The following is a 21671-nucleotide window of genomic DNA, read 5'->3' on the forward strand; positions in this document are numbered from 1 at the left end:
TTTTTGCAATATATTATTTAGTTTTACACAGCAACAGAAAAGCAACGACGTTACTTTTCTGCCGTAACTGTAACTGTAACAAGTTACTTTTAAAAATTCTGTAACTGTAACTGTTACTTTTTGCTGGTAATGTGCCCATGACTGATCTGCGCTAATGTTAACATCCTTTCCCCTCTTCCGACGTTGCGTCACACAATGGTGCAGTGCTCTGAAGACAAATCAGGTCGCCTTTATTGTCCTTTTTCCTTGGTGCTGGTTTTGCCGGTTGCTGCGCGCCTTGGCTCGGTTCCTGTTCTTGACGTTGGCGTAGTCGTAGAAGTGGTGGCCCACTTTGCGCACCTTGCTGGCTTGCATCTTTCGCCGCTTCTGGAAAACACAAACACGGAGCAGAGTGTCCATTCACAATGTCACCTCTCACTTTAGCCGACGACCAAGTGTTTCCCAGTACGACACATTTCCCTCTCTTTGTATCTTTCCTTTATTAAAGGCCATGGTTTACAGCCCTCCATGACTAACATTAAACTAGTGATGCCTTTTAAAGAATGATGCTGCAGAAACTGGGGTGAGTTATAAGCGTTGCTTAATTACCTTACCAGAAACAAGAGTCTACAATGTGTTAGGCTATGTTCCGAGTTCTCTCGGCTGAATTACAGGTGTTAGAAATGTATTCCCTCTTTCGTGACCATGCCACAGGGCATCGTTCACAGGTAAACGATGATTTTCAAACCTCCCACAAAAAGTAGAAACGGCGCTATTCTGATTGACGCCACCTAGCGTGTTCAGTGGAAACCCCTTTTTCAGTTTCATTGCCGTTCACCTCTGTGTATGAAAAATTAGCCAAATTTTTAAGTGCTTGCAGGCATGCCCTCATGGTGTGGTTGCATCCCCACTTTGCACTTGCTCGCTGGTCCATTTCTTGGCACTAACAACGTGTGAATTTATTTTTAAAAATCCACCTGAATGGCAAATGTTCTTGTGCACGCAAGAGTTTTAAATATGGGCTCCATGAAGGTCACGTCATATCTAACATGAATATAAAGAAAGAGTCGAGACCAAAACTGGGGCAAGCGCATGATAACAAGCGTGAATGCTCAGTTGGCAAACTAGCTTCGACACAGCACATGGTCAAGAATGCCAAGGAAGGCAAAGGGGAAAGGTGGTAAGTCATTTACTCTTCTTGAAACAGATATAGTTTTTGAAATAGAAAGAAAGTGGAGAAAAACATGCTCGCCGGGTGGAACACCCCACCTGGAACACCTAAACACACACACACACACAGCGGATCAGAAGGGGAAATGAGGGGCTCGTTGAATTAAGTCAGAAATAAGGGTTGGCAGTCAAGAATGCCTCGGAAAGCAAAGGGGAGGATGCGGTAGGTCATTTATTATCATTGAAACAGATGAATTTTGAAAGACAGAAAGTGTAGAAAAAATGCCGGCTGGGTGGGATTCGAACCCATGGCCTCCAGGATATGCGTCTGGTGCGATGACCACTACGCTACCGGCAGGGCTGTTCTGCCCTCCACTTTCTCGGGTATTTATGTATGTTAGGGCATTTGTTTCCTGCGCTTGGGGGTGGTAGACAGCGTTACTCGGACTACTCCAGAGAGCTTTGGGTACCAGCCAGGGAGCATGTTTTTCTCCAATATATATTTTTTTTTCATTGCAAGAACTGAATGCACTCCAGCGCAAGGAACAGATGAATTCCATCCCCTTTGCCTTCCTTGGCATCCTTAACTGCTGGCTTTCATTTCTGTGTCCATTCAGTGAACTCCTCACGACCCATTCTGAATCACCATACAGTGAAACCTCGATATATCGAACAGCGCGGTGCCCGCGAAATAGTTCGATATAACCAGAATTCGATATATAAAATCACGTAAAAAACGCATCATAAACTGGTACAAATCACCAAATGAGCGAACTGTGCAGTAAACATTCACTTGGTGCTTCAAAGTATTTATTATTTTGGCTTAAAGTACTGCAGCAGGGTAGCCTGGCGTGTCATACACGACTTCCTCAACGTAGTCCAAATATTCCACAAGCGACAAGCCGGTGCCTTCTATAGCGCTGCAGTACCGGTTCGGTAGGCCCAAAACCGCTGAAGCCTCGGTCGAAGTTGGGAGCGGGGCACTATCAGCGCTTGCGGGTACAACCTCGGCAGCGTCTTCGTTTGTGCGCTCAGTAGAAACGTCCGCTAGCATCTCCACATCCATCAACTCCGCCGTCGTTCCGGTGCTGTCGTCACCGTCAACAAAGTCAACAATGCACATGCTTCGTGGCTCAGCACTAAAAAGCGCTCCAGCTGGCCCCAGGTTTCTTCAAGCTCGCATTCTTCTTTTGCACCGCCCAATTCTGCTTCGGCGCAACCGATGCGCAGCAGTCGGGAACGCCCATCGCGCCACCGCTACTATCCTCGAGGGTACTGCGGGATAGCTCGCCGCCTGTCAACAGAGCGCGAGCGGTATGGGCAGTCTAGGGTGGCGGAGTTCGATATACCCATTTCATGTCCATCCCAGTTCGAAATAAAAAATTAAAAATGCATGTGATTTTCCGCGTGATATAGAAAGTGTTCGATATAGGCAATAATTCGATATACCCGTGTTCGATATATCGAGGTTTGACTGTATATATATACCGTTGCCGACTGATTTTTCGGACGTGTATTTTTCAAACCTGCCTGAATATCTGGACTATACCATGGCACTGTCACGCGCTTCATAGACTCAATGTATAGCACCAACCAAAATTCCAGATGTTTTAAACTTCCAGACTTTTTCTTTTGATTGCGAGTCAAAAGTTACCAAAACCGCACGCACCACTTCTTTTTTTTTTTTTTTTTTTTTTGCAGTTTTGAACCTGCGTAGCACGCACATCGCAAGCTGATCTCACACATATCCTGAATAGCAGGCGCCGTTCGCTGCACCGTCCCGCGAGTTGCACGGAGGAAAGAAGTCAATCGTCAGTCACAACGGGGGCCGTTTAGTCGCATATGGTCGGCTGTGCTGTCTGCATCGCCGCTTCAACAATCCTCGGCGTGCAAGCTGACCTATCAGTATGGCAAAGTAGTACCCCACCGTAACAGATCGACGATCTTTTAACACCGCTCGGTAAAAAATGGACTTTTCGTGAATTCGTTTTTTTTGCAGACTGCCCGATTTATCGGTGGCCATATAAATAAAGGGACATTAGGGGTATAGAACAAAATCAACTTCGTGCATCATTTCATCAGACAGTGGGGTGCTTGGGAACTGTGTGAGTACGCAGCTAGGCTAGAGTGTGTTAAAAAGGCAGTCTGAGTGACACCACATTATCAGGGCGCAAAAAGGGGCACAGGGTTGAAACAGGCCCAATGCCAAGAAGATAACAGGCACTTCCTAGGCACCCTTTAGCTGCGCATCACTGGTGCTTTGTGGGAAAGTCAAAGATTGCTAGTGGAGGAGCCAGTGCATGTTTGTAGTGGTCGATTGCAGGTACATAAGTGCGATATTTACATCCACTGCCGAACTAGTCCAAACTTCTTGGAAAGAACATATTTTTCATGAGCTTCGAGCATTTAAGGGGGCGCATTTAAAGGGGCAGACTGGTTTTAGAGCTATTTTTTTAATTTTCTAACCCATTGTAATGAAACTGCACAACATTATGGAGCTTTTTGTGCTGATTTCAAATCTACAATTAGTAGAGTTTTTGCAAGTTGACATATTTTCTGAGATGATTTATTTTGGGTCACAGTTACAAAATAACCACTCCATACAGAATGGTGGTTACCCAGTGGCTAGGCAGACAAATGACTAAAGAATACAATGTCAGAAAAACTTTTTTTGATTTAGCTTTTTTGGTCATTTTACGACACACTGAACTTCACTCCTTCCATGCTCTGCCAGAAATGGCTCAGAGGTGATGCAATCGAACCCAATAATTTTCCAAAGCCTCCATTCGAAAAATTTGTTCCCAACATTGTATTCTCCACACTTAAGTATTAAAAAAAAAAAAAAAGACATTACAGGTGTATTTGCTTTGGGTGCTGAGATTTCGAGGGCGAAATGCTAGCTTTGTATTGCAAGAAAAGCGCCATTTCACCATGGAATCCTGCGTGAACTGTAGAACGCACTTTAAAATGCTATTTACAATAAGATATGGTGCCTTATGATGAGGAAAATCGCAGATTGATGGAAAAATGGCTGTGGATGCTGCAAATGCCATTTTCCAAGAAATGAGTTTTTGACTATTTTTCGGCCCCCAAGACCCATCTCCCTCCTTATTACACCCGAATTCACTGAAACAACTTTTTTAATATTTTCAACAAACATATTTCTACGAAACACTACGACAATATTTGATAATGCTTCTATTGCGTTGGAAGCGGAATTGAATATCGCGTTACTCGCTTCTATATTTGACAGCTTCCAAATATTTGCACGCTGCTATTAAAAATTACTGAAATTAAAGGCTGTTTTAAAGGCTGTTCTAACACAAACATTCACTCACACTTGGCACGCGCAAGTTAAAGTGAAAATACTTGTTCAAGCTCTCACTCGATTCTCCAACCACTCATGCACTTGCGTGTTATTCCGAGTCACTCAGAACATACCTGTAAGAGTTTGGTATGTCAAAAATTGGCAATGACTTTGAGAACCCTTTTGATATGATGCTAACTCTGCTTAGCAGTCCGTTCTGTCAATATTCCCATGGGTACTTACCTCCTTGCCAGTTAGCCGTTTCGAGGGGGCGTCGTCATCATCTCGAGGTTTCTTTTTCTGCTTTGTTAGAGGAGTCACCACAAATGTGCCACTGCTGGTCACCTGCCCCGGGAAGATAAACAAAAGAAAAAAAGAACAAAATACACCAGACCATCAGCTCACAGCTTTGACAATAACAAAGAAATCTTGCCTATTTGATTTCAAAGACAATCTAGAAGCTTAAATAAAGTAAACTTCGAGTCACGGGAAGCCACTTGATACGTGCAGGACTGCGACAACAACCTGGCGACAACTGGAACAGTCTCCATATTCAAGTTGATTTTGAATAATCTGAATTCACTGCCACAGCCTCAATCAAGCCATTAAATCGTACACAATGATGGGTGCGGAGTTAGAGCTGTCCATCAACCGCTTTCCCCATTGCCAATCTTCTCTTTTCTTTGGTAATGCACAGCTTGCCGCTAAGATAAATCAGGAAAAAAAATTATTAGAGGACACACAAAAAAAACAGAACTAATAAATCAAATTGGTTGCACATGAATGCTGATCAATGAACAAAGAAAGAAAAAGAACTGTGCTTTTTGTGACAAGGAACTTGTACGTCCAACGGTCTATTTTGATTGGCCATCTTTTGCTAAAAAGACAGAAGCGTCACTAGATTTGTGCCGTTTATCCTACCATAACGTTCCCCCCGACTGCTTTTAACAGCAGACTGTCAACAGGACTGCTAGCAGTCGGGCATCTTATCCATTTCTTACCACGTTCGCTTGGAAGAGGAAAAAGGAAATAGACGTATAAGGGTCCGTCAATTCACAGAGATCATTGTATGCATAACGTGAGATACTATAGGACACAAACAACCATGAATGTAAAGGAGGGTGATCAATAGGTCAACGGAGAAAGTATATATCTCTTCAACTCACCATACAAAAGGAAGAGGGAGGGAGGGAAGATTTTCTTCAAATTTTATTTGTTTTTAACCTGCCTTCAACTGTAACACCCAATTCTGAAAACATGCACCTACCATGCGAGTCCTGGCCGGTTTCTCCGTCTCCTGGTCCAAGCTGATCTCCTCATGCTCTGCTGCAACAGCTTGCTCCGAGCTCGCCGCATCGGCCCCACTGACAGCATCCGTTTCGCTCTTGGGCTTCTTTTTCGGCAAGAACTGCGCCCAGGGGCTCTTGGGCATCTTCTTCCCCACAAGGTCAGACAGCTCCACATGCTCCAGTTCCTCGCCAGGCTTTTTCTTCCGCTTCCGGGATGGAGACTTGCTGCTGCCGCTGCTTGTATCAGTGGTAGCGGCTGCAGTCGCTCCGCTTGGTGATGCTTCCGACTTCTCCACAACTTCTCCTTCCCCTTTTTCTTCATCGACATTTGTTTCAGGGGAAGCGTCGACAGCCGCCTTTTCTGCACTACCTTCTACTTGCGTTTCCTCTTCCTTTTTCTTCTCCGCTTCTAATTCCTCTCCACTAGGCTGACTGTTGGAGGTGTCTGGTGCTTGCGAATCTTGGGATCCTTCTGAGGATGCTCCGACGGAAGATGGATCCTCGGACTTTACACCAGACTCGGTGGACGCTGGCCGAACCCCTTGCTCGGTTTCCGGGGCTTGTAGGTCTTCTTGCACAAACTTTGGCCCAACCTTGATTTCGTGCAAGTCCTGGCGCACCTTGGCTGCAATGGCAACATCACCGGAAGGCGCCGCATTTTCCTGGGTCGCGGCTGGCTCTTCCTGTGAAAGAGAACGACGGGTTTTGGATCACGGAATAGATGGTGTGGACTGCTTAGTGGCCACTACGCGGTTGCTGCTAGTACTAAGATGCAATTTCCTGTTCTAAACTGCATTGTGCACCCTGGTTTTTGAATCATGTGTTTCCATCTGGGGAGGAAGGAAACGGTTTAGATTCAGGCATGAGCCTTAACCTTTTGTATTCCATTGTCGGGGCCTCCCAGACAACGCAAAACAGCTGTGGTGGCTCAGTGCTAAGGCGTTGTGCTGCTGAGCACGAGGTCGCGGGTTAGATTCCCGGCTGTGGTGGCCGCTTTTCTGATACAGGCGAAAAGCAAAAACACCTGCGTGTTCGAGATTTCAGTGAATGTTAAAGATCCCCAGGTGGTCAAAATCAATCCAGAGTCCTCCACTACGGCGCGCCTCATTGCCTTGTTGCGTCGGCGCGTTAAACACTACAATCAATCAATCAAGTTGAGTGCCGGGATATGCCCGATATGGGTGATAAGGTTGAATTTCGTGACTTTTCTCACTCCAATGCACCCGCATACTTCGTATACATGATGCACCATCTCTCGAGGAATAAGTGAACTTTCTTAATGTTTTCTGCTTTTAGCACTGGATGCAGCACAATGTTCACCATGGGCCTTCTGGATTCCACGGTTGTTCGCTGAGAAGCATGGCCGCTTCCTCATTGCATAAGTTCTACAGCGGTGCATTTAGCGAAAGCGGTGGTGACATCAGTGAGGGAGAGAACTGCATACCTCCATCAGTGAGTGATAACAGTGATCCGGCAGAACCAAGTGACGAAGACCACGAAGGCGGTGGAGACAGCACCGTGGGGATCATGACTCTGTGAGCTACGCATTTTGTTGAAAGGCAACGAAATGGTGGCTAAAGCTTTTTCTCTGGCATCTAGAGGTTTTACTTAGAGGTGCACACAGCTGCAGAATCATGGCGAGAAAGAGCAGGGAAACCTGCAGTACCGCCGCAACCTCATCTAACAGCTAGTGGGTGATCTGAGGGCTCGAGCCAAAAAGCGGGGCTCATCTGCACGTATGGAGTGCGCGTAAAGACTAGATGGGACAAGCCATTTCATCTACAAGCTCCTAGGCAGAAGCAGCAAGGACTGTGCCGTTTGTAGTGACAGAAAAACAAAAGCAGGCAGGAGGGAAACTTCCTCTGCAAAACCTGTAGTAAAAACCCTGGTCTCAAAACCCAATATTTCTGCAGCGGTTTTACAGCTGCACAAATATTGGTAAAGAAGTTTCAAGCAGAATGGAAAAAAAAAAAAAAAAAAAGAAAAGAAAAAAAAATGTCCTGCGAGTTTTTCTTGCACAGCTTGTGTTTTTCTTTGCGGTGCCTGAAACTGGCAAAATAGCTGCAGACCGGAATGGCTGGAAATTGGGTAAAAGGACCAGGCTGCAAACGGTTACCACTGGTTACAGGCATTGTTGACAGAAGCAGTGGCAACAACATTGTGTAATTATGAAAGGCCATGATATGATATACATATGATACAATCATGATATAAATAGACATTAAAGTTAAATTATCAATGTATGCTATACATAGACAATTAGCTCAGGCAATTCACGTTACAGAACACCTTGAGCACTTAAAGGGACATTGAGGTCAAATACAACTTGGTCTAGATCGATAGACTACCTCATTAAGAATACGAATATACCACTCTTACGCGTATCTTTTTAAAAAAATAAAAAAGCAAATAATGAAAACGTGTATACAGTTAAACCTCGATATAACGAAGTCGTACTTGCGGCCGAAAATTTCGTTAAATCGAGAATTTCGTAAAATCGAGGTTTCGATTTTACAGTTAATTTAACCAGTTATTGAGGTTTCAAAACCTTGCCCATCGCTCAGAAACAACTGCTATGTAGTTACCTCTAACTTAAAGCGAAATTTGTACTAAAAGTGGCCGCGAAAATTGTGTGAATTAAGAGCTTCAACACTTAGGCAATGGAATTCGGATACCCGACAGTAGTTCGTGTCGTCGTAAAACCGGTGCTTTTTCCGCAACGCCTCATTAAATATGATAACAGACTAGGCTTCCACTTTTTCTTTTTTTTTCATTTCGGTCACTACTAAACGCCGCTGTTAGTCAATTGAACCCGCGTAAATGCCCCGTGAACTTCACCCTGGCGAGGTGCTGGTTCGAAGTTACGCCTCTTTTCTTCCGTTCGGTGGTAGGCTTAGGCGTGGTGTTGAGGGGTGCGGCGGGCCAACTGCGGAAGGGTGCTATAAAGCTTTCGAAGGACTTTTTTCATGCACAAAGGCTCTGCAGTATGGGCGCGTGATGCAACCACGACACTCGAGATAAAGCCATGATTTAGAGTTGAGCGGAGTACACACGAAACGCTTTTACTTTGTGGAGCAGCGCTTACGTGCTCCCGCTAAAGCGGAAAGCTTACATTAAATATCTTCTGGCCAAATTTGATTAAGCAATTAATTTTATGCCCGCTGAGCCCTAAAGAAACCGATTTCTCCGCATCGCAGCTGTCTAATGAACACGTTTTGACCACGTTCGGAGAGCAATTTATTGCCACCAGCACTCGATGTTCAAGCCGTAGTGAAGAAGTCCGTAAGCAGTGCTTGGCGTTTCTTGACCAGGGTGGGCTTTACAAGACGCTCTTTGCTGACAGCGCTAACAAGGCTTGCTCTTAAACATTCCAGTGCCCCTGCGTGCCTCCGCAGAACGTCGATGGCATCCATCACTTCGGTGGCCTTCGGTTTCACCGACACTTCCTCGGGCTCTTGTTCGGAACACTTTTCTTTCCCTTGGAGTGCTCATGCTGCTTATAAGACTCATCTAATGATGGACGAACAAAATATTAATGTGGCTATCAGCGAGCACAACCTAGAGCAGCAGCACCGTGAGCAAGGACGCGTAGAAAAAAACACTTGAAGTAGGCTTCGGCAGCCTAAGCATAGAGGGCGCTGGCGTAGGCAACGATGGAGACGTCAAAATGGTGGCGGCACTATTAAACCGTCCATAGCCGCTAACGGTTTTTGAGCAGCTTCTTTCATCGCTTTTAATTGTTGTCAACCGCATAATTCAACGCTTTTCTTTCATTTTAGCCTTTTAAGAGTTAATGTGAGTACTGAATGTTTTCAATGTAGGCTCTGAGAGGCAAAATAAATGTGCCTCGACCGGAATTTCGTTCTTCCTTTCTCGCCATGACTTCGTTAAATCGAAAGCGCCGCACGAAATTACTTCGTAATATCGAGATAGAAATACATGGATTAAGCAAAATTTTGATAGAAAACTTGAAAAAATTCGTTATATCGCGAATTTCGTTAAATCGAGGTTCGTTATATCGAGGTTCAACTGTACAGCTGCCGCCGCTATTGTCTATACCGTGCAACTTGTACCAGAAGTGCAAGTTGCTGGCGAGTGCAACATCTTTCCTGGCTGCTGCTGGATAGCGCTACTCAGTCCATACTTTGAGTTATGGTGCTGCTTCTTGGGGAAGCATGCAAACTACAAACGAGTGGTTGGTTCAATGCCAACATTTGCGGGGCCTCAAAAGCACAATATGTTTTTCTTCAACAAAGCCTCAATACTGATCACGGGTCCCATGAAGGAACATTGTGCTTAGTTATGATCCAGAGCTGCAAAGGACAGAGGGAGTTCGGGAAAGCATGACTGATTTGACCGAAAACTGACCAAACCGCTCAGCATGTGGTAGCATTGTATTCGGTTGCTTCGACACAGCTATTCACCACTGCTGCTTCAAGTGCTTCCAGTTTATCGTGATGCAAACAGCGACTGCAGTTTGTGTCACATTTGATCAGCATTTACCATTTCTCAGCAATTAAGGCACCTTTCAGCCCCGAATCAACACTAAAATGGCTATTGGAAAGTCACATTTTCATTTGAAACCAACTAGCTAGTTGTATTCAGTGTCCCTTTAAATGCTCTATAACGTTTTATTCTTTCACTTCCAGTAACTGAAGATGTTTTTATTCCAATCCTTATGTAGGCACCCACCTAGCCTTGACAGAAACTTAGTCTCGCTGCTTCTTCTAACCCCTTACCTCCAAGCTTGGACACATAATGAGCTTGGACAAGCTCAGACTAGACTCAACCAGCAGTAGCTGAAGCAGGCTGATCGCACATCCTTGTTCAGCACACATCTCTCAGAGGTCACAGTGCACATCATGGGAGGCAGAGGCATGCACACTTACCCCTCCGCCCGGGGGCTTGACGAAGTAAGGGAGTTTCCCCCGCTGCCAGTCGTTGAGCACCATCTTGGCCACCGTGCTAATGTCCGGCTCTCCACCCTGCATTGGCGAATGGGGAGCAAGTGAGGCACTTGCCACAACGCACGGCACAACGAAACGCCGATTTCTGTCACCCATCTTGCAGCACAGCATCAAGGGGGGGAAAAAAGGAGCAGGCCGAGTGGTGTACAGACAAGCACGTCTTGAAGTTGCCAGCTAGGAAAGGGAAGGTGAACTAACACATTGATTGGCCAAACTTGAGCAAGTTTTCGCAGACTGACAACAGCGGCACAAACCAATGAGAAAGGGAAAGGCACAGATAAAACTGGGGCCCGAAAATGCCACAAGAAAAGCTGTATTTTTTTAAAGGTGTGTTTGACGCGAGGGGGGATCCTTTAGAGCAGCATATCGGTCTCCAACTTCCCCCCAGTTCATGGTCAGGCATCATGGTTTTAAAAAGCCCATGCAAACCAGAATTTACATCCCATCAGCTATCACTTAACCCTGCAGGGTAAATACAGATGTCTAGTTATGCGAAACTATCGACAGCCCCAATATTAAGACACACCTGCTGCAAGTACAACATGCAGGATGTCAGCTGCTTGCACGTCTTGACACAACGCTATAGGCAGGTATTGTAGGACTACCAATCAGTCTATCTATAGTCAACAACCATAACATAATAAATAGTGGTTTGCGCTATCAGACTTATCAGTTGCACCAGCAGTCAATCAATAGATACTTCTGCAACAGAAATGAAACTACTTGCAACGAAATATTCAGGTCGATATCAAAAACAAAAACATGAAGGAAGCTAACACCAACACGTAAGACTTGAAGGTAGCAAAGCCGTACGCAACCTTCACGATTACAGCCGATTTGCTTCTTCTTTGCTGCCGCAACGACCTCTACCCCATCATTGTTACTATAAGTGTGAGCTTCCTTCGTTTTTTTGGAAGTGATAATTTTTGGGCATCGCCTTGGAGGGGCATACGTTATGGCGTGTCTTTCACGTTCCGGGCAAGTGTTGCCACGATTACGGTGAATGCTGGAATTCTTTTTTTTTTGCAAATCTTGGTTAATCTCCCTAAGTGGGTATGCTTGGCCTGACAAATGTGCACAGGGGACACTGGGCGGTCACCGCGAGTCACACACACACGAGCGCCGGGCATTTTCTTGGTTTTGTTGACTGCCGGGCGGTCGCCGCAAGGTCTGCGCTCACATGCGGGTGCTCAGCAATTTCTTAGTATTTATAACTGCAAACACGAAAAATTACAATTTGTAAACAGCTTCGCCGTTAAAAAATGGGAAGTGTATACCACCGTGTGATGTACCCCCTCACTACTTATTTGCCCTGGTCAGGCCTTGTAGCTTTTTCCTGTAATGAGGTTACCCTGAAAAAAGTATAAATGTTCCTACAAATGTTTAAAAGGAGTAATGAAGGACATGTGCAATGAATGCTCTACAAAAGTACGTTGGGAGTGAGTGCATGTCAGTGGTAGTAGTAGTCTGCGACGTTTCCTACCTTGAGAAGCTTGCCCGAGCGCCTGCCCAGTTTCTCGAGGAAGTCTTGGGCGTTTTCCCACGACTCGACCTTGTAGGTTTTGACCAGGTATTCTGGACGCACCCGCTCCAGCACAGCCTCGATGTGGTCCTCGGGATCCTCGATGTTCTCCACACGAACCTGAGGGAGCAAGATCATTGATGACTTACAAGGGGATCCTCAACTGAAAATTTTCAGAGCACTTGAAGACCTTACTAGACAAATCTACTATTGTTTTATTTTTTATTTTGTGATAATTTACCACTGATTAGCTTTTTCTCAATGATTAGAACTAAAAGAGGAGTGCGGGAGGGTAGATTTGTAACTGAAGAAGTAGAAAATTGTAAAACCATTTGCTTACCTTAATTTTATTGCTGTTTTTATGATTTACTTTTTACTGAGAGTTATCAACTCGGCTGTCTGTCACCTGAGTTCATAAGAAGCAGATGATAGTACAGAAAGTACAGAATGAAATTTCCAATGAGAGCCGTACATCACTGTTGCTTCCAGTGGAAAGAAAATTCCAATCTTTCATGGAACTGACTACTAATTCTAGCTTGTAGTCGACAGCTCCCACGGAAACTCGCGGTGAAGTTGGCTCGGAGAAAGTGGCACAGCCCAAGGCGCAACTTTCCTGCTAGCTGCTGGTTCACTCACCACACCCTTGAGGACAATATCCGTGTCCGTGTCTCCTGTTGGGTAGACCACACCAGGGCAGTCGATCAGGTAGATCTTGCGCATCAGGGTGATGTATTGCCACACCTGCACCAAGGCGGGCACGTGATATCTTGCACATCAGCAGCACTAAGACAACGAAGGAACGGGATGGCAACGTTTGCATTTAAGCATAGATGACAGACATGCTTTGATCTTACCTCCTGCTGAGAAATAACTGATTGCAGCATGTGACACAATTTTTTTTTTCCTCAAAAATCTTACGAAATGGTCATTTCATTTGTGAATTTTTGTCAGGTAGCAAGGAAAACAGCTCAATTAATTTTTTTACAGCATAATAAAGAAACCTCTGTATTTTTTAAGGGGGGACAAGTGCGGTCTTGAGGAGCGAAAATTTGCCAAAAAATCAATTTTCCGTATTAACTTTATTTGCAGTCTACAGTTCCCAAGAATGTACCTGCAAAATTTTACAGCAGTACCATAAGTATTTACAAAGTTGCTGCCATTTGAAGTTGCCTAAATGACAAATTTTGCCCATGTTTCCAAACTTCGCGCCTTGTTTTCTCAGAACCAGTTTTTTTCCCACGGGGTCAACTGTCGGGTAAAATATTGGGATTTACTGCCCAGAACTGATTCGTTCCTGCTGCATTCAAAAGCTTATGAACTGAACAGCGCAATAAAAGCACAAAAATATAGAATTCTTTTTCGCTAGCACAAGGTTCTATGCGCCCCGTTTAACGAAAACGTTGATAATTCAGTAAGTTTACAGTGTTTGCGAAACAATGCCAAAATTACTTCTGTGGTATAGTTGCACACCCTGGCCCTATTAGAGCACAAAGGGATAAAGGGCACCTTAATATTTCATTGGTATACTATGAACAGGGTTCGTACAGGCTTCAAAAGCAAACATTCAGGGGTTTTCAAGGACTTTCAAGGACCAGAAAACACATTTTCACAGTCCCCATCTAATGTTTTATCTGGGATTATTTATAACTTTTCCAACACAATGCAAAAGTTTTTTATAGCACAATACCTAAGCACATGAGTGCACATCTAGATGGGTGCTAACGGGTTCGTAAATGCTCCCCCAGCTTTTTCTTATTTCATGGCTGGTATTTACAGGTTTTTATTATTTCTTTGGGTTTTTCTGAGGCTGTTTGATTTCAAAACTTCGTTAATGTTGCCTGCATCTCCTGCTTTGTCAGCATGAGTATCATCTGAAATTAAATCGAGCAAGTGTAGCTTCAAGGCAGGATGAACTATGTACACGTCCACCATTTGCACGTAAAAGCAAACGAAGATGGAGCATATGAGGCACAGTAAACATGCAATGAGCAAGCGTCCACAGGCTAGATGCAAGATAGAGAACAGAAGCTGGCTTTTACTGGATTGTATTGTGATATGGATTGGATTGACAAGTGCCTGCTCCCAATGTTGCCTTGTAATAATGAAAATCCACCAAACTTGTAATTTCACACAATACACTGAAACTTGATTGTTACAATGCTTCTTTACATTTGTTAACACCTAAAATCTATGACAAACACTTTAAATTCTTGTGAAAAGACAGGGCCATTGATTCTCTCCGGAAAAATCAAGGGCTTTCAAGGACCATGTAAAAATTGCAGGACTTTCCAGGGCTTGAAATTGACACTCCTAAATTCACGGGTTTCAAGGTTTTGAAGAACCTCTGCAAATCCTGTATGAAATAATCGCTCGAAACAGAACAGCATAGCATGTTGCACAACTCTGATTTTACGCCCCGTAGACAAAAACTGACTGCATATTTGTGCGCAGGATGCTAAAATACAAAAGCATCCTCAAGACCAGAATCCCCCCCTTAATCCAATGCTTTCAAATTCTGCACAGCTAAGGACAGACACACATTCCACAAATGCATACAACTTGACCTACCTGCAAGTTGACACAGCTAGCCCGTTAAAACCATGCACCCACACACACCTTGGTTTCGCCAGCGATGGGTGCAACGTTGCAGACTTTCTTGGACCGCAGTGCGTTGATCACCGACGACTTGCCGACGTTCGGGTAGCCAATGAAGCCCACACTGATCTGCCGCTTGTCTGTGTGAAGCTGGCCAGGGTGAGAACAACAGAGACCACCTTTTTTTCACACATACTCGTTTTCGGCTGCTTACAAAAAATCGTTCGCAAAAGAAAAAAGATGCATTTTCTTTTTGTTGTTCAGTTCCATTCAACTTTTCACTTTGTTTGAAAGAAAGCGGCAGAGCATTAGACGGATCCGACACAAGCGCAATCGTTTTTCTACTTCTCTTCCTGTCCTGTTCGATGTGCTGTCATTTTCTTTCACAGTTCTGTACCAACCAGCCAAAGCTTCAACTCTTCTGAAGTTCATTTCACTTCAATTTACAACTATTTCAGTAGGACGTTTAACAGACTTCAATTGCTGGTGACCAATGCTTAACAAGCCTGAGTGAAGGTCTTTGATTGTTATAAGCAAAGTGCCCCTGTATTTTTAGTTGCCCACTGCTGTGTCACATCAACTACGTAAATGAGTAACAAAAATTAAGACTAAACTGCGATCATTGTTTTCTCTGCTTCTTAAAAGGCCAGTTTAGAAGGATTCTACGGAAGCTGGATAAAGCAGACAAATAAAGACAGTCACTGGGAAAACTTGCACTATGTTACATTGACTTCAACAAACACAAGCATGACGAGCAAATGAGCGTTCTGCGTAAACTTTGAATCACTATGTTATTTAGCTTCAGAAACTTAAAAATGGCAACAAAGCCCCCTGCTGTGCGGCACTAAATTTCTAGCTGCATCTCCTAGATGCAATTCCTCCCAAGTGTGCCCTTATTGACTGGACTAAGCATCGTCCAGCCAACCAGCATGCTTTGTGAAAGTTAAGACATCTGGAATGGAAAAAAAAGAAAAAAGGGAAAGAAAAGCGTGGGGCACAGTGTGGCACCTTGGAGAACTGCCGGAGCAGGTTGATGAGGGCGCCCTTGCCGAAGGGGTTGTTGACGCTGGCGTGGAAGGCCATGGTGGGGAACTCGGCGGAGAGTAGGGCCACCCAGCGCTGGGTGACCCATGTGGGCACCAGGTCGCACTTGTTGAGCACGAACACGAGGTGCTTGTGGGGCTTCTCCTTGCGCATGAAGCGCTCGATGAAGGGGCTGCGCGTGCCCTCGGGGTCCCGCACGTCCAGCACCTGGATCACCACGTCTGACGAGTCGATCACCTGCACCGGTGGTGGTGGTGGTGGTGGGAACAGGGAGAGCGGGGAAGAAGGGGAGAAGATCAACACACGCTCTTGCCAGTATTCTTGCCAGACGGGCACAAGAAATGAAGACCACACCATGGGTGCCCTTGCGGGCTTTATAGTCTGGTGATTTGGTCGTATCATTTCAATGCTAATGTGCAGTTAAGGGGTGACACTGCTGTTAAAACAGCTTCCATTAATTTTCAAGTAAACTCTGTGAAATTTGCCAGCCTTAGTGCTTTTTCCCCACTGATGTCAAATATGCCGTTATTTTTTGAGTCAGTCAATTGGTTCCCGAGATATTTAGAGATAATTCACCCTGGTGAATGCAATAAGAGAAGCGGTTTTTCAATGCACAACTTGGAACTGATTTTACAGCTCATTAAACTTTGGTGGCACCAGTGGCAAGGAACCATTTCGAATGCCCATTTCAAGCATCAAAGTTAAATGAGCTGTAAAATTAGTTCCAAGCGGTGCATCAAAAAACCGATGCTCTTATTGCATTCACCAGGGTGCATAACATCAGAAAATATAAAGATTACAATTTTATGGCTAACGCTGTTTGGTCTATTGTTCCTCCAAAAATGGCTAATTATGTCTAATTACCTTGGGAACTAATTGACGGACTCAAAAAATAATGGAATACTTGAAATCAGTGTGGGAAAGGCAGCAATACTGACAAGTTTCACAGGGTTTACTTGACGATTAAAAGTAGTTTTTTTAACACTGATAACTGTTTCCAGTATTCCCCCAATTACATTCCTCCCGACATCACACAGCACAAACTTTCCGTTTTTGTTATCTTTCTGTGGCTAAAAAGAGATCTTTCACGGCTGGAATTGACTTGGGCAAATTACCAAAGGCTAGTTTCTTTCAAATCAAATGGAGATTTTAATGTGTCTTCTTGGCCCCTTTCAGAAGCAGCTTTGACAGAGTAGGCTAAATGCAGTATTCAACCTTGAACACTTGTGACTCCTTGGTGAAACTCTGCAACCCGAACCCAGAAAAACTGTAATCGACAAGCAAGCTTGCGCTCAGAAACAGGACAGGATGGGGAGCTGTAGGTACGCATGCTGTTCTTCCCCCACCTTGTAGAGTTCGTTCCAGATGCGCTTGGACTGTCCCTTGGCCATCACTTCCTGGCGCTTGGCGTCCTTGAGCTCGTCTTCGTTCGTATCCTTGCAAGTCTCCGAGTGCTGTGCCTGGGAGCCTTCTGCAGCTTGAACCAACTCCTGATTGGAAGATGAAAGGGAGAGGGAGTGTTCAGACCCAGACCATTAATTTCTCTCACTTTCTAGTTTTTCATGCAGAACCGCACGTCCTGTAGCACAGAACAAAACAAATTTCAAATTTATTCATGCGCTGGCACCAGATGAAAATTAAAAAATTAAAACCGTTCCACTCGATGTGAAAGCGGTCAGAAGTGCAGAGCACTGATTCGCCATAATGGGCTGTGGCACCGTTATCCGCTCACTCTTACCACCCATCACGCTGTTCCCCACCCTGTCTCCTTCCTGTCCAACGCATTTCAAATTTCCCGCTTTCCCAGTGCTCACACGCTCTGGCCTGAAACTGCGCCAGCGGGAGTTCTGTTCTTTTTGTGCTTGCTTTTCTTCCCGCACGTGCCGGCGTTGCACTGCCACTTTTTTTTTTGCTTACTACTGTAAAAACCAACCCAACGAGCGCTCCGAACTAAATGAATGCGGGCACTGGTGGTTAATTGCGTATATTTTGCCTCAAATGTACCTGCAGTTTTCTTTGCGCTAAACAACGGGGAGATTATGACAAGAGCCAGCGGTTCACGAGTTTTGAACGCTTATGAATATATAAACCACTTGGCTTTCGAAGCCTCTGGGTTAAACCACGACGACAGCCGCTATGATAAAACACCATGTGGCTCTACTTGAGTCCAGCGAGTGTGCTATGAAGACAAGGCGAGCCCCTAAAGTGCTCTGTACTTTAGGGGCTCGCTACGCAGGAATTGAGGTGCACTGCAGTGGAGGGCTCCGGATTAATTTTGACTGCCTGGGGATTCTTAAAGATTTCGGAGCACATTAAAGATCCCCAGGTGGTCAAAATTAATCTGGAGCCCTCCACTATGACGCGCCTCACCACTAGTGTAGTGTCGGCGTGTTAAACCTTATAATTAATTAATTAATTGTTTTCTTGTGTGATATCCATCCAGGAACACGGTAATGCCATAGGCAAGGCGTTATTAAATACTTCCCTCTTCTCGGCCTTTTGGCTAAGATCACACAAGAAAGCAAACCCCGTAAAGTCTATCCTTGAAAACGAGGGTGTAAATTTCTTTCTTCAGGTGCACGAAGGAAGAAACACCGACAGGGACAAGCACTCACTTACACTCAAGGGTTCACTTACGCTCAAGTCCTCAGCTGCCAGGCGTGGCCTCTTGCGCTGCGCCTTCGGGCCGAACGTCGACTCGAAGCTCGCCGTGTCCAGTATGTGCACCCTGGCATTCTGGAAAGATGTTTGTTTGCTAAGCAAGCAAGCTTAACTGGCACCTCTGGAAATGGGCATGAATACAGGCAAGCCATGTCGGGCCCTGTTTGAACTTCGACAAAGAAAGGCAACTTAGAAAGCCTTATTGTGCAACATCTGGGCGTCTCGACTGACGCAACTTACCTCCGTGTCTACTCCGCAGCAGTAAAGCCGGAGTTCCCTTTTCATGCGACGTGATTTCACTGCCCCCAACTGATTTGGAACTGTTTTTGGCTCGACTTGAATAGCAACAGTGCGTATATTTATTTTACTTCGATTTCTGCCACAACACCGGCCTGCACTTGTTAGCATGTGCGCTTCACGTGCGTATTCACTTATGCCATTGTATGAATCCCTCACACACCATGCCCCAAATTTACAGCTGGGCGATGAGACACATCCTTGTAGAGAGGGCTCCCGGTAATTCTAGGCAACCTGAGGTATCGTGCACCAAGGTCCCACATGCACAGCCGTTCACATGCTTGACATCACCTAACACAGAAATGCCCCATCTGGAGATATCTCCCACAACATTGCGCATACCAGCAGGATAACTCAGTTGCCATGATAAATACATACCCTGACATAAGCTAACAGAATTGGAACAAATTTTGTTTAACACGCATAGGCTACATCTGGGCTATGTCGTGCGCCCTAGTTGAGGGCTACGGATTAATTTTCGACCACTTAAGGATCTTTAAAAGCCGACTGCACTCAAATTTCACCTCGACCAAATTTATTTTTAATCAGTAGTAAGTACCACCACATCAGCTGGGACACGAGTGGTGGCGCCGTGAAATGCCTCGTCAATCAGTCAGAGGCGTTTAAAAGAGTTCTGCCGCGGACCACGCTGCAACTGCCAGCGGATCGCGTAAACAGCCATCTGTGACGCTCCAACCGTCCGGGGCTTCTTCCTCTGGCCAGCCACGCAGCTGGAGAACCAGTCGAGCTCTGCTGCAAACGCTTCACCCATTTGCTTCCCCGTGCGCGTGTAGAGCTTGCGCGCACAGGCTTGCTCCCTTGCTCACAAGCTTGACCGTAGGGCCACTCGCTGGACGGCTGCAACGTCACTTGAATAGCTGCGCTCTTCTCGATTTCGGCTTCAAAATCGCTGATTTTTGCTGACCGCTTGTGGCATCCATGCGCGTATTTTAGCTGTTGTATTTTCCATCTTGCTTTCTTTTTAGGCAGATTATGCGGAAATAGTGTCTTCAAGAGGTCGAAATTTTGAGTGCAGTTGGCCTTTAATGTGCACCGAAATCTCGACACGGCGCGTTTTCACTTTTGCCTCCATCAGAAAAGCAGTCACGGTGGCCGGGATCAGTTGCACATCCTAGGGCTCAGCAGTACAATGCCTTGGCCAGTGGGCCAGAACGGTGGTAAGACTGTAACAGAGAGACGACGAGGGGTACCTTGGCCTTTTCGTTGAGGAGGCTGACAGGCAGCTTGCTCTGCCGCATGACCACCTGGTACGGGTCCCGCATGGCCTCTCCCAGCTCTTTCTGGAACTGCTGCAGCGCCGGCTGGCTGACAGTGCGGGTGTTGCCAAACCACTTGGGGTTCGGCGCCACTCGAGCCACCGTGCCCGGTGTCACCCATGACTGGTACGGCGCGGCCTTCACTATCTTTCCCTTGCGGTCTCTGCAAAGATGTCGCGGGAATTACGACAGAAATGTCAGCCCACATAACAGCTCGTAAGGAGACTAGGCTGCACAAAGTTCAAATTGTCAACGCCTGATGCAGTCTTCGAGTTCGAGATTTCCTCCTGTATACTCTAACCATGTAACGTGACTTATGTACACAATTAAGATCTTTCTCGGTCTTCTGAAATAAAAAGAGCCGTATTTTAATTTTTGTATTTTATTTGCCCGTCTAGAGTAGTGTTGAGTAGTTCCAGGGCACCCAAAAACTGCTCTCGCAATAGATAGATATAAGATTCTTGTAGATATAAGAAAAAAAAAAAAAAAGAAAAGAGCTTGGCTCGCGGCTATCTGGACTGAGAAAGCCATTCACTTTTATGCTCAATAAATGTTTTCTAATCCAATCCCACGGAGCTTGAGGCGATTCTGAGAAGTTCAAATAAAAAGAGACAATCTGTTTGCAGGCGATCTGGTTCGAAGATTAGCATGTAGGTGTCCCATATGAAGGTACAAAGATCTACCTTCATGCAAATGAAATTAGGCAGAAGCCGTTTGCTCCTATGAGCTTTACTGCGCAGAGCAGGTCGAGGTAAGGAGGAACTTGCCTGTACGGTCTGGAATTCTTGTACATGAGCAGACGCTTGATCGTCGACTTATCTCGCATCGTGGTGTCATTGCTTTTCTTGGGCCGGTCTGTAAAAGCGGAGATCGATCGAAAACATTAACTGACAGCTCCACTTTTACTTTCAGAGCCAGCTCCGCAGGGCTCGATGCTCGAAAGTAAAGACGCACGATTTCGATTGAAAGCGAAACCACAGAACTCGTCGGATTGCCAAGAGGATCAAATATTTGTAACAAAGGGATTACCTGGGTTCAAACTGTGTGTTCCTTTATTGAAGGAGCTGGTCTTTTTTGCTCCTATTTTCTTCGGTTTACCCATCTTGATTTGTTACAGGTGACAGCACGTCCTGAAAGAACAGCGACAGCGCGTGATCTGACGTTACAAATAGCTCGTCTTACATTAGGCACAAATGATGAATATAAAGCTGGCACTTACAGTAAATGTGTTGGATGCAGGGACTATCAAATGTTTCTAATTAACCTAAGTTGCAGGCGAACGAAAACATCGCCGACCAACGCAACATCAACACGTGCTGCAAAAAGGAGTTAGAATCTGGATGAATGTAAAAACATGTCAGTGATCTTACTAGACGCATAGAGCATACACTTACCTTTTAATATTGAATGTACAAAAAGTAATGTTGTACAAAAATATTTAATTTTTTTAGTAATAAAACAATAAAATTGTGTTAAAACAAAGGTTTTAATAATATTTATTTAACTAACTTTGTTTACAAAAATATTGAGCAACTGCTAGCGCCACAATTTTTGTAGTGGTCG

General features: G+C 45.1%; 1 protein-coding gene across 1 annotated transcript; it reads right to left on the reverse strand.

Moving 5' to 3' along the window:
- Positions 1-207: 207 nt before the first annotated feature.
- On the reverse strand, positions 208-21473 carry Ns2 (nucleostemin 2). Its single transcript, XM_077690586.1, has 14 exons — positions 21328-21473; positions 21138-21238; positions 20876-20963; positions 20043-20271; positions 18511-18609; positions 17220-17363; positions 15838-16110; positions 14851-14979; positions 12871-12975; positions 12196-12354; positions 10635-10730; positions 5724-6428; positions 4700-4801; positions 208-366 (listed from the first exon to the last, which is right to left on the reverse strand). The coding sequence occupies exons 2-14, from the start codon at positions 21208-21210 to the stop codon at positions 220-222; spliced, it is 2349 nt and encodes a 782-aa protein (XP_077546712.1). The 5' UTR covers positions 21211-21238; positions 21328-21473; the 3' UTR covers positions 208-219.
- Positions 21474-21671: the final 198 nt, after the last annotated feature.

This window comes from Haemaphysalis longicornis, unplaced genomic scaffold, assembly GCF_048455015.1.
Source record: "Haemaphysalis longicornis isolate Haplotype H1 unplaced genomic scaffold, Haemaphysalis longicornis Haplotype H1 scaffold_10, whole genome shotgun sequence".
NCBI lineage: Eukaryota > Metazoa > Arthropoda > Arachnida > Ixodida > Ixodidae > Haemaphysalis > Haemaphysalis longicornis.